The 13,235-nt window shown below is 54.7% G+C and overlaps 1 protein-coding gene across 1 annotated transcript in view; it reads right to left on the bottom strand.

Moving 5' to 3' along the window:
* TBC1D22A (TBC1 domain family member 22A) overlaps positions 1-13,235 on the bottom strand; it is a 236,104-nt gene that overhangs the window by 87,709 nt on the left and 135,160 nt on the right. The window contains exon 9 of the mRNA XM_011380727.2: positions 8,501-8,610. Coding sequence (XP_011379029.1) covers positions 8,501-8,610 — 110 coding nt within the window. The remainder of the gene's footprint in view (positions 1-8,500; positions 8,611-13,235) is intronic.

Here is a 13,235-nt window from a genome sequence, read left to right as displayed (position 1 = left end):
TAGGAAAAAGGAGGAAATAAGAAACGATGAAACAAATAGAAAGCAAATAACAAAATGGCAGCCTAAAGCCCAGCCGTATACATAATTACATTGGAAACATCACACGAACGTACATGAACCAAACACACGCTGAAAAGGTAGAGCGAAATCCAACCACAATAAGTGCTCTGTAAACGAGACGATGCCAACAGATGAAGAGCGAAGGGACGAGCCGAGAGCCGTCGTCACAAAAAGACGGAAATGCTTTATTAACATCAGACGGCTGTCCCCCAGGGCAGGAGTCCGGCCAGCAGTAATGAGGGCGGTTTCATAACAGTAAACGATAAACATAAGTAATAAACTCAGATTCATCAAGGAAACCTAATAGCCCTACACGTGGATGGAGCTAAGAAGTGGGATTCGAATCATGTGAAGCAACAAACCCAAGAGAAGCGACAAATGATCCATTACAGGTGGAGCTTCCGAAGTCCTCCCCGCTCAGGAGCTGACGGAAAATCAGTCAGGGTGGAGACAAATAGAATAACCACGTCACCCGCCATGACGTGACACTTACAGACACTTCCGCCAACGAAGCAGAACATATATTCTTGGCAAGGACACAGGAAACACTCGCCCAGCCAGACCATGTGACAGATCTCAAAACGAACATCAGTAAGTTTAACCACCAACATCAGCGATGAAAGACATCTCTGCGGTTCCCACAGACGTTAAAACAATCAGGGAATGTTGTAAACAACGATATGTCAGAAAGTTAGACAACTTGTTCAAAACGGTCAAATTCTTTAAAAGACAGAAATTATTAAAACTGACAAGAAATGAAATAGAAAGTCTGGAGCCCCGCCCAGAGCAGAAACTGAATTCACAGGTAAAAGTTTCCCACTAAGAAAGCTCCAGGCCAAGACAGCTTCGCTGTTGAATTCTCATCAAATAGTTAAGGAAGGAATAAGACCAGACTCACACAGACGCTTTCGGAAATTACAGGGGCCCGTCGGGAGGCCACCACTTCCCTAAGGCCGAACCGAAAAGACATCAGAAGAAAAGAAAATGGAAGACAATGCTCATGAACAGAGATGTGAGCATCCTTCAATTCACGTTACCAACGGAAATCTAGAAATATGGAGAAAGGCTTTTATTTCAATGACAAAGTGGAGTTTATCTCAGGGATGCAGGCTGGCTTCACAATAAAAATTTACTCAATGTGCGTCACTACATTAACAGAATTTTTTAAAAATCAGATGATCATCTCAACAGAAGAAAAAGTACTTAACAAAGCAGTGATTCATCATTTTTTAGAAGACGCGGCAAACTGTGACCTGTCTCCACGTTCTTCTTCGACCAAGCCTCTGGAATTCCCTCCTCAACCTCATGTTCCATTTGATGTAAGAATTCCTCAAATGGAAAGACCTTTCAAAATCAGCCAGGGGGCTTATTAGCAACACAGGCCCCGCCTGTAGAATTTACACCGTCAATAACCTCCGTGATAAGGGCACCCACAGCTGACATCGCACGTAAGATTATCATCTGATTTTCAGAAAAAGAGCCAAAGCAATCCAATCCAGAAACAAAACTCTTCAACAAACAGTGCTGTGTGTTAACTAGGAAAATAGCTTTTAAAAATGAACCATGCTGCCTTTCTCACATCGTGAAGAAAAATTTAAGTCACGCTAAATCACAGACCTAGAAGTAAAAACTAAAATTACAAAGTTTCCAGAAGAAAAACACAAGAGAATATCTTGGCATCTTGGCAGCTGGCAAAGGATTTTTTGTTAGGACGCAGAAAACCATGACCGCAAAATAAATAAATAAATAAATTAGATGTCATTGAAATTAAAATTGTCTGCTCTTTAGAAAACACTGGTAAAAAAATAAATAAATAAAGTGATAAGCCCAAAACCTAGGAAAAGATATTCTCAAACATATACATCTTGATCAAGGACTGCTACCAGGGAATGCGGGGGGCGGGGGACAGGGGGCGCGGACAGACCTCACCCCGCTGTCGATAGGTGTGTGGAACAGCACGGCCCACCGAGGCAAGCACTGGCTGACTTCACAGCGTTAAATACACTCCCACGCCATGACCCAGCGAGTCCGCCTGCAGGTGTGGCCTAAGAAAAACTAAACACACTGTTGCAGAAAAGATCCAAAATCAGACCGGGGAGAAACCAAGCAGCACCCAGAAAGTTGGAAAAGTCAGGTTTATTACGCCAGCGGTCCCAGGGGAGCTAGCGCTCTGAAAATCTGGGCCTGGAGCTCAGTTGCAACATTCCTTATACAGAACTTATCTGGCACCGGCTGATTGGTCCTCAGACTGTTACAAAGCGGTGGGAGTTGCTATGGTTGCAGGTAGTAACATTGCGTTACAAAGGGCCGGAGTTGCTATGGGTTACCAGCAGTTACAAAGTGCTACAAAGCGCTGGAGTTGCTGGGGGGTACAGTTACATTTGTTGCTTAGACAGATCAAACCAAAGGGAAGGTGAATCTTTAGTCAATTTCGAGGACAGCGCATGCAGCAAGCAGACTTACAGAAGCAGAACAGAGAGCTGATTAGCCTTTTGAATGAAAATTCCTCTTCAGTACAAGACGGGCACGTGAACATCCTCGGAAACCCCATACCTATCAGTCGAAGGCTGGAAATAGCCAGGGCTTCCCCCAGCTGGAGGCCAGAGAAACCAACGGGGACGCGGTCACAGCGGGGTACTCCCTGGTAGCGAAAGGGACAGACTCTTCATTCAGTCAACAACATGGGTTTCACGGTTTTCACCGCTACTGTGAATTGAATTTTTTTCAATTTTCCTTTTTCGCCTCTGCTCTATGACTCGTCCTTAACGGGTCTTCGGCTGCAGCCCGACACATTCTTGTCTGTTTGATAGCCTTCGGACCGTGCTCCCGAGAGGGCTCGGTTTTACCGACGGGGCTCCGCGTCCCCGTCGCCGAGCCTGCCCCGAGAGCACGAGCCGGCGGGGATTCGAGGCGGGAAGGCATCCGCACGGCCCGGGCGCGGCACGTGTCCACTCCCCATCCACGCTGGGGCCAGAGGACAGCCACACTGACATTCTCTGGACGATGCAACAAGAGCCACCTCGGGGCCAGACCAACGGTCTCTCTGCCACCTCCCCAAGCAGCAGACCCGTCCCTGCGCGGTTCCCTCTCCTGCGAACTCACACGGCGGTGACCAGGGCCCCAGGCCACCTCCAGGTTCCAGCTGGGCTCGTTGCTGAGGGTCCCGGCTGCCTTCTGAGCCCGGGGCCCTCCTCCTTTCGGGAGCATGAGCTTCTCCCCGGGCAGACTCTGGTCTCCTGCGACAGCTCTGTCCCTTTTCCCTGCGGGCAGTGTCTTCGATAGCTAACTCACTGTATTTGAGGGATGCCCCGCCCCCAGGACAGCGTCCGCTCGGGTCCCCGGTCACGGGCCTGGCCGTCCCCGCCATCTCCAACTGAGCCACTGCACCCCCACGCTTCCGGCCTCTTCTCTGACAGCTTCCAAGATAATGTAGTCACTTTCCCCAATATTCCCCGTCACCTCCGTGCCACCAGCCAGTTCTGAGACTTGAGTAATTCTCCCCCAAGGAGAGGAAATGTAAATGACTAATTATAAAAGGCAACGGTTCTTTCCCACTCAGACGCTGTCCTGTTAAGTAATGAATCTAAGTGGTAGCGTGACTTCAGGGCAGGCAAACATGGCAGCCGTAATTCACGAAGCAACAGCTCACTGGCAGCCCTGGCAGGAGTGCTCTTAGTGAGAGGGAAGACTAGCCAAAGCCGGGCGCAATCCCCTAAAAGGCTCGGGAGGCCTCCCCTGGCCTGGGACTGGGACGGGACTCCGGCTTTCCCCCCGGGGGGGGGAGGGGCGAGGGCTCCAGGGCGGAAAGCCATGTCTGAAACCTGTCCTCCCAAGGCCCCCACGCCCTGCCCCGCTATAACGTGGTCTTTTGTAAAGAGACAGTCCCCAGGCCAGAAGTGGCTCAGATGGAGTCCGAGACCACACCGCAATCACCCCCAAAAGGGAGTGGCTCCTGGGTGGACTGCTGGTGTGGCCGTTTCTGTAACTGTCCCCCGCACGCCGGAAAACAATCCTCTTTAGGTGCTGGAGATGGGGTCTGGAGGGGGCCAGTGGCCCGAACGCACTAACTCGATGGCACAGAGATCTCGTCACATCACCGATTATCGTCGGCGTGCCCTACTGGTGGCCCAGAGGCAGGAACGCCGCAGCCAGACTGCGCGGGTCTGAACCCCAGCTCAGCAACCTCCCGGTCCCGTCCCGGGAAGCTTACGGCCGTGCCGGGGGGAACCGAGGCGACGCCAGCTGATGCGCTCAGCGAACTTGGAACGGCGTCTGGCAGGGCCGGCGTCGGCTAGGGATCCCCCCGGACTTCAGCCTCGCTCTCCTCCCCACGCCCCCTGCACCCGCGAGTGCCCCGCGTGCACACACGTCCATTATGAATCATCCACTTAGCACGAGGCAGGGACGCTCTGTCCCAAATCACGCTCTTTGCCTTGCGATCTACTGCGTCTAGAGCGACACGGGAGCCGCACGGCCACGGGGCTGTGACTGTGGTCAGCGTTTACCCGCTGCACTTGTCCCGCCCCTTCCCTCCGCGGCGTTTTGTGCTCGCGTGTCTTAGGTGAGAGCCCGAGAAGCGGCAGTGGGCGGGTTGTTTTAAAATCCACTCTGGCTCGACAGAGATTTGCCCTCAGAGCGCCAAACCTCCCGTCCGCTCTCCCCAGGCCTCTGTGCGTCGCGGGCGTTTGCCATCTGACTGTCCACGTGTTTCGGTTGGAGGTCGCTGGCCCTTCCTGCGAGATTTTCTCTTCTCTGTGTGACGTCTTCATTCCTCGTTCGAGACTTATTTTGTTTATTGAACGTAAGTAACAGTGTGTTCGCTAAGTGCTGTGACGTTCTTGGCCACAACTGTTGTAAGTGTCGGCTTCCCCCAGCACATCTTCGCTGTCTGGATCTATTTTTTAATTCTCTCACATCCTAACGTCGCTTTCCTAGTTTTACTCTCTCTCTGTGCTGCCTACTCAGGAATTTTCTCCTTCTGTTTGAACTAATTCTCTCTTCTGCTGTGTCTAATGAGTTTTAAATTTCAGCAACTGTAATTGTGGTTGCTACAGGCCTGGTGGGTTCCTTCTCAAAATCTGCAGGCTCTTTTTTCAGAGTCTTGTTCTTCGTCTTCAACTTACTCTCCTTTATCCGTACGCATCCGAACGGTCTGGGGTTCCTTTCATGTCACTGTCCCGGGATCTCGGGTCCCTGGGGTGCAGCACCCCCCCCCGCCCCCGCCAGGGTGCCAGCTGCTGTTTACCCCTGGCGCACGCGTCTCCATTTTGCCGTCCGGTGGCTGTGATCTCGTCTTCGGGGGCCGTGCTGTGACAGCTTCCCTCCTGGGCAGCGGCCCTCCACGGTGGCCAGCCCACTGCTGGGTCCCTGAGACCCTTTCAAGCGATATGAGAGCAAAGCTGCTTTCATGCGAAGACGAGACGCTGTCTGCCTTTGTCACTGTGTTGGCATTTGCACTGATGGCATATACGAGTGGTGGTGCGTCACAGTGCTGGAGCTGGCCTGGGTCAAGGCAGTGCCACCAACCTATTTTCTTAATTCCAGACACGGTTAAAAAAAAAATAAAGGCAATTTCACTTAAGGACATATTTGATGATGCAGGACAAGCTCTTAACATTAAGATTAATATCATGTCAAACCTCACGCTCGGGTAAATGCCTTTCCAGTGTTCTGTGTGCCGAAATGGGAAGGACACATGAGATGTGTCCCCCGAAATGGAGATGTCTTCGAGAAAAGCTCTTGGTGCAACTGTTGGAGCTGTGAGCTGAATTAGGTACATTTTTCAGGAAACCTCATCTGTACTTGAGAGAATTACTAAGGGGCAAACCGGGTAATGAAAGCTGAGTGCTGTGACCCCCTACCAGTCACGAGAAGTCCCACCATTCCTCGTGAGGTCACCATCTCGGCCCAGTGACTCTGACTTCCTGAAGCCTCTCCGGCAAAGCCATGGGCTGTTAGCTCAACGTGACAAGTAAACCCGAACTGCGTAAAAAGCAGAGAAGAACTGGCGAAGGCCAGGCTGAGGGTCTGCACTTACCGAAACCCAGCGCGAGTTTCTTCGCTGGTTTCCAAGCAGGGCAGGGATGTGCTGAAAAGGGCGCTGAGGACGGCAGTTCCAGCAGCCCTGAGAGACGGAGGACAGGGGTGCGACAGGGCCGAGGAAACGAGCTGAGACGCAGGCAGCCAACAGTCAGGGCGGAGGCACCGAGGTGCCAAAGAAGCGGACATCCTGGTCTGTTTTTCCTCTGGACTGCCAATCGGTTCCTATCCTCACATCATCCGACTTAAAATGGCAGTAGTACCTGCATACGCTAAAATGTCCCCAGAGGAGCTCGTCTGGGCTCACTGGGATGGCCCGACCTACGAGAATGACAGAGGTCTCCCCAGACCCCCCGACGTGGTAACTGGTAACCCCCAACGCCTGCTCACGTCAGGGTCTGGTGGGATCGATCACGGCCACGGAGGAGGAAGACGGATGGCTGCCCTGTCCTGCTGCGCTGTAAACACGTGCACCGCAGAAGCATCGTGCCTTATGTGTCAGCCTGGGCAAGAAACCATTCCGTCAGACGACAAACCTCAGGTGAAAAATGAAAACCCAGCATCGATTTCATTGTGCCGCTGATTCTGTTTACAAATAGAAGCCGGATAATCTTGTATTTAAATGGCAGAAGTTCCATCACTCATGATCAGAGAAGTGACATTTGAAATTTATAAAGTTTCACAATGCTCAATTCCTTTTCTCGGGGGAAAAAAGTCTTAGCGTTTGTGGAGAAAGACTGGAAAACATGGAAATATTTACGGAGCAGGGAAATGATAAATGGCGCGTGGGTGGAAACCTATCTGTGGCAGGCACGCTTCCCTCCGAAGCACAGAAAGCCAGGAGGCGGCAGCCAGCCTCCTGACACGGGGCTGCAGGTCTCCGGCCACGGGGAGGGCTCCTCCCTCCTCTGTCAAATCCTAAATTATCTAGGGCGACGTGAACTCACACCGCTTCTTTCAACAGCTAGCTCATTTACTCAGATTAAACCGCAGGGCCTACATCTTGAGACCACATCTTATAAAAACCTTACTCTGACCATTTCAGATCTAATAGCTTCGCTGAGTCCTGTCCGAGGAGAGGCACCAGCAAAGGCCACTATGTCGACGGCTCAGGAAAAGCCAGACTCCCATGGGAAACGCAGATGACAAGCGACCCCATCACAGCTCCTCTCCTCTCAGGTGGAAGGGCCCCTCTTTGGCCTGGGACAAAAGGGACCTCGGCAGAACACGGACCTTGCCCTGTGGCGGCCATCCCTGCAAAGGACTTGCTTCAGCTGAGTGACCGGAATGAAGCCTGGACGTGTGGTCCCTCAGCAACTTCCACAGACCAAAACCCTGCTCCGGGCTTTTCCCACCTGTCAGCAAAGGTGATCGCCCCTCCTCCAAGTCTCACTTCATCCCACGTACGGGTCCCTGGGGCACGTCTCGTGGCTTGTAATGCCACCCTTACGTGTCTACCCTCCATCCCAGGCTTGCTCCTCAGGGAGGCCTCCCCCCTTACTTCCCTGTCCTGCCCCGGTGCAGAGCGCAGCGCCCAGCACACAGCGGGCGGAAGGCAGCATGAAGCAGGGAGCACCCAGCGCACAGGGGGCGGAGCACAGCGTGCAGAAGGCAGAACCCAGAGCAAAGCGAGCGGAACCCAGCACCAACAGGGCAGCGCCCCGCGCACAGTGGGTGGCATCCAACAAGCACACAGCGGGCGAAGCCCAGCGTGCAGGGGGCGGGGCCCAGTGAACAGGGGGCGGAGCCCAGTGAACAGGGGCGGGGCCCAGCGAACAAGGGGCGGGGCCCAGCGTGCAGCGGACATCTGGGAAAGGCACGCAGGCATGAAGGAGCCCAGGGCAGCCGTGGTCCACGTGAGGGCCGTCTGGAGGCTCCAGTCCTCGTTCCCGCTCTGTACCTGCCGACAGCGTCCTTCCCAGGCACAGAGGATTCATCCCCCGCACTGCTTCCACGAGATCGCCCCTGGCACTGGGACACCTGTGACTTTTCTGCGACAATCCCAGCAATCGGCCCCCGATGACCAGGAAGCCAGCAGAGCCCCAACCACAGAGAGCGGCCTCCCTCCGTCCTGCCTCTCCCTGCGGCCGGGCACAGTGGGGTTCGTGGAAAGCTCAGACCCCTGGCCACCCAGCCCTACCGGTCACAGGTGAGATGACAGCACACACGTGGTGCCAGCAGCACTCGGAGTCGCAGGCGACAGAGCTGGGAGTGGGAACTGGGGGCACCAGACCCTGGTGGGCTTAGCCCCGCTCCCCTGGCACCCGGCACCCTGCACTGCGCCCCCCAGTCACACGACACTCCTTGCACCAGGCACCCTGGGGGTGTGGGCTGTCCTAGCAGCAGGCCAAGGGGTCAGGCCCCTCCGCCCCGCCCCCCCACCCCCCCCACGCGCGCTCACCTGGATGCCGTCCAGCAGCCTGCTCACGCACCAGTACGTGTCGGCCTCCACGCTGCGCAGCGCGTCTGCGGGCACACGGGACACGTCGGCGGCGTCCGCGTCGTCCTCCTCTGCACGGGGCGTGGGAGACACAGGGAGCGGTCAGCCAGGCACGCGCCACGGCCAGGGACAGACGCATGTTCCCATTTCCTGTTCTCACTGCCAGACGGTTGTCTCCTACCTCATCATTTAATGATTCTCAATCTTAACACCTAATTAGTTGCAGGTAATTAATAGTCTGAATGCTCTCCGATTAATTAACATAATTAATATATTGTAAATGATGGCTTGTCGGGCATTTCACATTCTAATAAGAGAGAACCTAAATGTATTACTTATTCCTGACAGAGATCTGAAAGTTTTCTCAACCTTTTTTAAATCCCACTCCAAAGATATTTACATATGCATTAGCAGTAATTCCTCTAAAAACCAGTTTCCAAGGTCAGAGGCTCCAAAACCGATGCTCTGAGCAAAGGCCCAAGAAACACAGCCGTGCTCAGAGAGAGAACAGGCTACAGGCCCACATAATCTCCACGTATAAAAACCTAATGAGGAAACAAAAGTTTTAGAATGCAAAGCAGATGCCTAACCGAAATGGCTTATCAAACTTCTGAACTAATTTTAGATCCTTACAAAAACTGCTGTCATCCAGCAAGACACTCGTGTTTAAAAAATTGTGTATCCTATTTTTTATTTTATTTACTTTTGTTTGATTTTGCAAATGTGCATAGCATCTTTGCAAAGAAAATGTTCTTTAAGAAAGGAAACATTCGGCCCAGAATATATTTAGAGAGTTTTAAGTGGGTAAAAATGACAGTAATTACAATAATTGCTAACGTTTATTGAACGGTTACTATGGGGTAGGCGCTCTTCTGCATGTTTTAATGTATTAACTCGTTTAACCGCTGGCACAACTCTCTTGTCACCACCACTGTGCCCCCTGGAAAGTGGGGTGCCGAGAAACAACAGCGACAGCCCGGCTGTGGTCGCTGGGTCAGGGTGTGGACCCACCACCTGGCCCAGAGCCCACGTTCTTGGCTGCTCCCCACAGAGCGCAGCCCCGGGCACTCGGAGGCACAGGTGACACGTGACACTCGTGCGCGCTTCACAGCGGTCGTCCCACCCATTTCGTTTCCTAGGTGGCGCTGACTCCTCGCCTGAGTCACGCTGAGGTGGGGCCGAGGAGCTGCCACCATCACGCTCCCCGAAGGCTTCGTTCGCAGCAGAGAGCAGGGAGGTGAACGGGGAAGGAGACTCGCGTGTGGGCCTCGCGACGAGGCCACCGCCCTGGACACACCCTGCAGGGCACAGCCTCCCGCAGTGAACACCACGGGGAGCAGACTCCCACCAATCTGACGAAGTCACCCGTCCTCGTTCCTCTGCTGGGACTCATGGAGCACACCTGAATGTGCATGTGGCCGTAAACTGCACTCTTGAAGGCATGAACGTTAAGGTGTCAGAGTCACCTGATGTTGGGGTGGGGCGGCGGGAAGCAGGGTGGGGGCTGCTGCTCAGACCCAGGCTGTGTGCTCACCAGCCAGGACCCTGCCGGGCAGGCCCGACGCGGAGCCAGGTGGCAGGTGTCGCCTCTGCCAGATCACGGACATGGACACTAAGCCTCCCAGGGGCTCACTACCACGTGCTGCAAGGCCCGCCCCGGCACCAGGCCCCGTCTGCCCGTCATGATGCCTTTCCAGCTGCAAGATCAAGAGCAGACACAGTATAACTGGCCTCCTCACGGCAGCGACCACCTCGCTGGGAAAACAGCGTCTCCAGAATCGACTCCACACCCCGGCAACCGAAAACAGCTAGGATTCTATTTTCCAGCCCAGGGGCTGAGCCGATGGCAGTGACGGAGGGCTCCTTCCGAGACGCCTTCCGTCCACATAGCCTCTCCCTCAAGGGCCTTCAAAGCACGGAGATACCGCTTCAGCCATGATAAAAGGTAAACAGCGAAGTAGAGTCGTCGCGGCCTCGAGCCCCCTCCTTGTGGACGGAAGCGGCTGGGCCGCCACCGCCGGGCCCACGGAAAGCGAGCTGCTAGCTGAGGCGGCCCAGAGCCTCTCGGTGGTTTCGCTTCATCTGTGTAGCTGGCTGATTATTTTATCCAAGGAAATGTGGGCGGCCAATTCTAAGTGTCATTTCTCACGACAGGCCATTTGTTACTCTTCGCTGCTACGAAGTGATGGCATTTAACTCAGGGCCCCCCGTGCCCATTTGTCTTGGTAAAGCTGAGATGCAGAATGACCCCGACTGTCAGAATGAGAAAAAGACCCAGCCTGCCGGGGGAAGCGCCCACCGACAGGGGCGCAGGCAGAGCGTGCACGGAACTCTCTGGAATTCACAGAGCCAGAGCCAAGGAAACAGGCCCCAGGAGCAGAAAACACCCCAGTGGGCGGGGCTGGCCCTGAAAGGTGGGGGAATGGTCACAGGAGATGGGGCGCTGGCGGTTCCCAGGGGCACAGCCTGATGAAATGAGCAAAATCGGCAGGCTGAGCACAGGCGCCCCCGGCTGCATGCTAACCTGCTAAACCATCTGCCACCGAGCCCCGAGACGCGACGCCGTGGGGTGGGGAGGGGTCCTCGGAGTCGCCCCTAAATGGCCGACAGTGTGACCGAATTTAACCAGCGACCAGGAGCCTCCCGAGGCACACACTTCCCACCAGAGCAAGCTGCCCGCTGCGTGCCATGGGGGGCGGGGGGTGGGGGGGACCCGGGAAAGCACCAGGCCTGAGAATCCTGGTGTTGGATGTCAACGGCCGTGGACTTAGCTCCCTACGCACAGGCCAAGTGGCAGAGGACAGGCCAGGGCTGCCATCCTCTGGGAAGAGAGACAGCTCGGCTGGGGTCACAGGTGAGAGGGAACCACAGAGGTGAGGAACTCCAGGAACTCCTGGTCCAAAGGGAAAAATGGTAAATTCGCTGGTAAGGAGAGAACAGGCAGACCTCACTGTCAATCAACAGAGTGCGGGGCCCAAGGTCAATGCTGTAATGGCGTGGCCTGGAGCAGGGGCTCTCAGGTGCTGCCCCTCTGGACCATGGAGACCTGGACTTAGCTATGTCTCACCCAAGCCAGGAAGACCCTCCACACACCGCCTCCAGGCAGCCAGCTGCGACAGGAAGTGGATGCCATGCAGGCACCCCTGGACTGTACCCCGGTACCCAGCCTCCTCCGAGCCAGGCAGGACCTGACCAGGCCCCAGGACCCAGCACAGGGAGGGCTACCAGGAGCTCTCTGAGGTGACACTGTGACTAAGTATATCACTGAAAATAATGGAATTTAAACCACCTCATTTCATCTGAATTTGACTGGACTGCCTGACATCCAGCAGTCACAAACGGTCACGTTGCCAGGCGTAACCCTCACCCAGCTTGGTCACCAGGCCTCCTTTCAGGAGCCAGACCCTGTCCCTTGGGGACACCAGGTTGAGAAAGGCAAGAGCTCTGACCCAGAGAGGCCTCAGGGAGGCTGACGGGCACCCGGGCTGACCCACGGGGGAGGCGGAATGGCACCGCCATGGCCCAGGTGAGCAGAACCAAGTGGCCCACAGTGGAATCTGAGGGCACCGGATGTAAAAACAGACGTTTAATTTACAATAATCTCACCTGCTTCTTAGATCATGGAAAGGCTTTAGGGGATAATTTAAATAAATGCTGTCCTGCCATAGTATTGTGAAAAAACGGTATGTAAAATAATCCCATCTTTATCAACAAGTCCATTCACATCCAAAACCCACGACTGCAGTCTCTGCAGACACACAGCCAGCACGTCCAGTGTGGGTTCTGACCACTCCACCAGCCTCGGGGGTGGGGGTGGGTGGGTGGATAGGTAGGTAGGTAGATAGGTGGGTAGATGGGTGGATGAATGGATGAATAGGCAGGAAGATGGTTGGATGAGTAGGTAGGTGGGGGGTGGGGGGGCGGTGCATGGGTAGGTGGATACGTGGATAGATGAGAGTGGATGGATGGGTGGATAGATGGATGAGCAGGTGGGTAGACAGGCAGATGAGTGGGTGGTTGGATGGTAGGTAGGTGGTGAGTGGGTGGGTGGATGGTGAGTAGAAAGGTGGATGGGTAAGGGGAGACGGGTGAGTAGATGGGTAGGTGGGTGAGTAGATGGTTGGATGAGCAGATAGGTGGTGGGTGGGTGGATACGGGGATGGGTGGGTAGGTAGGTGGATGAGGGGATGGATAGTTGGATAGGTGGGTGGATAGCTAGGTGGGTGGATGGGTAGGTGGGTGGGTGGTTGGATGAGTAGGTAGGTGGTGAGTGGGTGGGGGGGTGCATAGGTAGGTGGATACGTGGATGGGTGAGAGGGTGGATGGATGGGTGGATAGATGGATGGGTGGGTGGTTGGATGTGCAGGTAGGTGGTGAGTGGGTGGATGGATGGGTAGGTGGATGGTGAGTAGACAGGTGGATGGGTGGGCAGATAGGTGAGCAAATGTGTGGATGAATGGATGAGTAGGTAGGTAGATGGCTGGATGAGTAAGTAGGTGGTGGGTGGGTGGATACGTGGATGAGTGGGTAGGTGGGTGGATGGGTGGATAGATGGGTGGGTGGGTGGTTGGATGAGTAGGTAGGTGGTGAGTGGGTGGATACGTGGATGAGTGAGTAGGTGGTGGATGGGTGGATAGATGGATGGGTGGGTGGGTGGTTGGATGAGTAGGTAGGTGGTGGGTGGGTGGATACGGGG

This window comes from Pteropus vampyrus, unplaced genomic scaffold (genome assembly GCF_000151845.1).
Source record: "Pteropus vampyrus isolate Shadow unplaced genomic scaffold, Pvam_2.0 Scaffold401, whole genome shotgun sequence".
NCBI classification, from domain to species: domain Eukaryota; kingdom Metazoa; phylum Chordata; class Mammalia; order Chiroptera; family Pteropodidae; genus Pteropus; species Pteropus vampyrus.
This window is presented reverse-complemented; position numbering and strand designations above follow the sequence as displayed.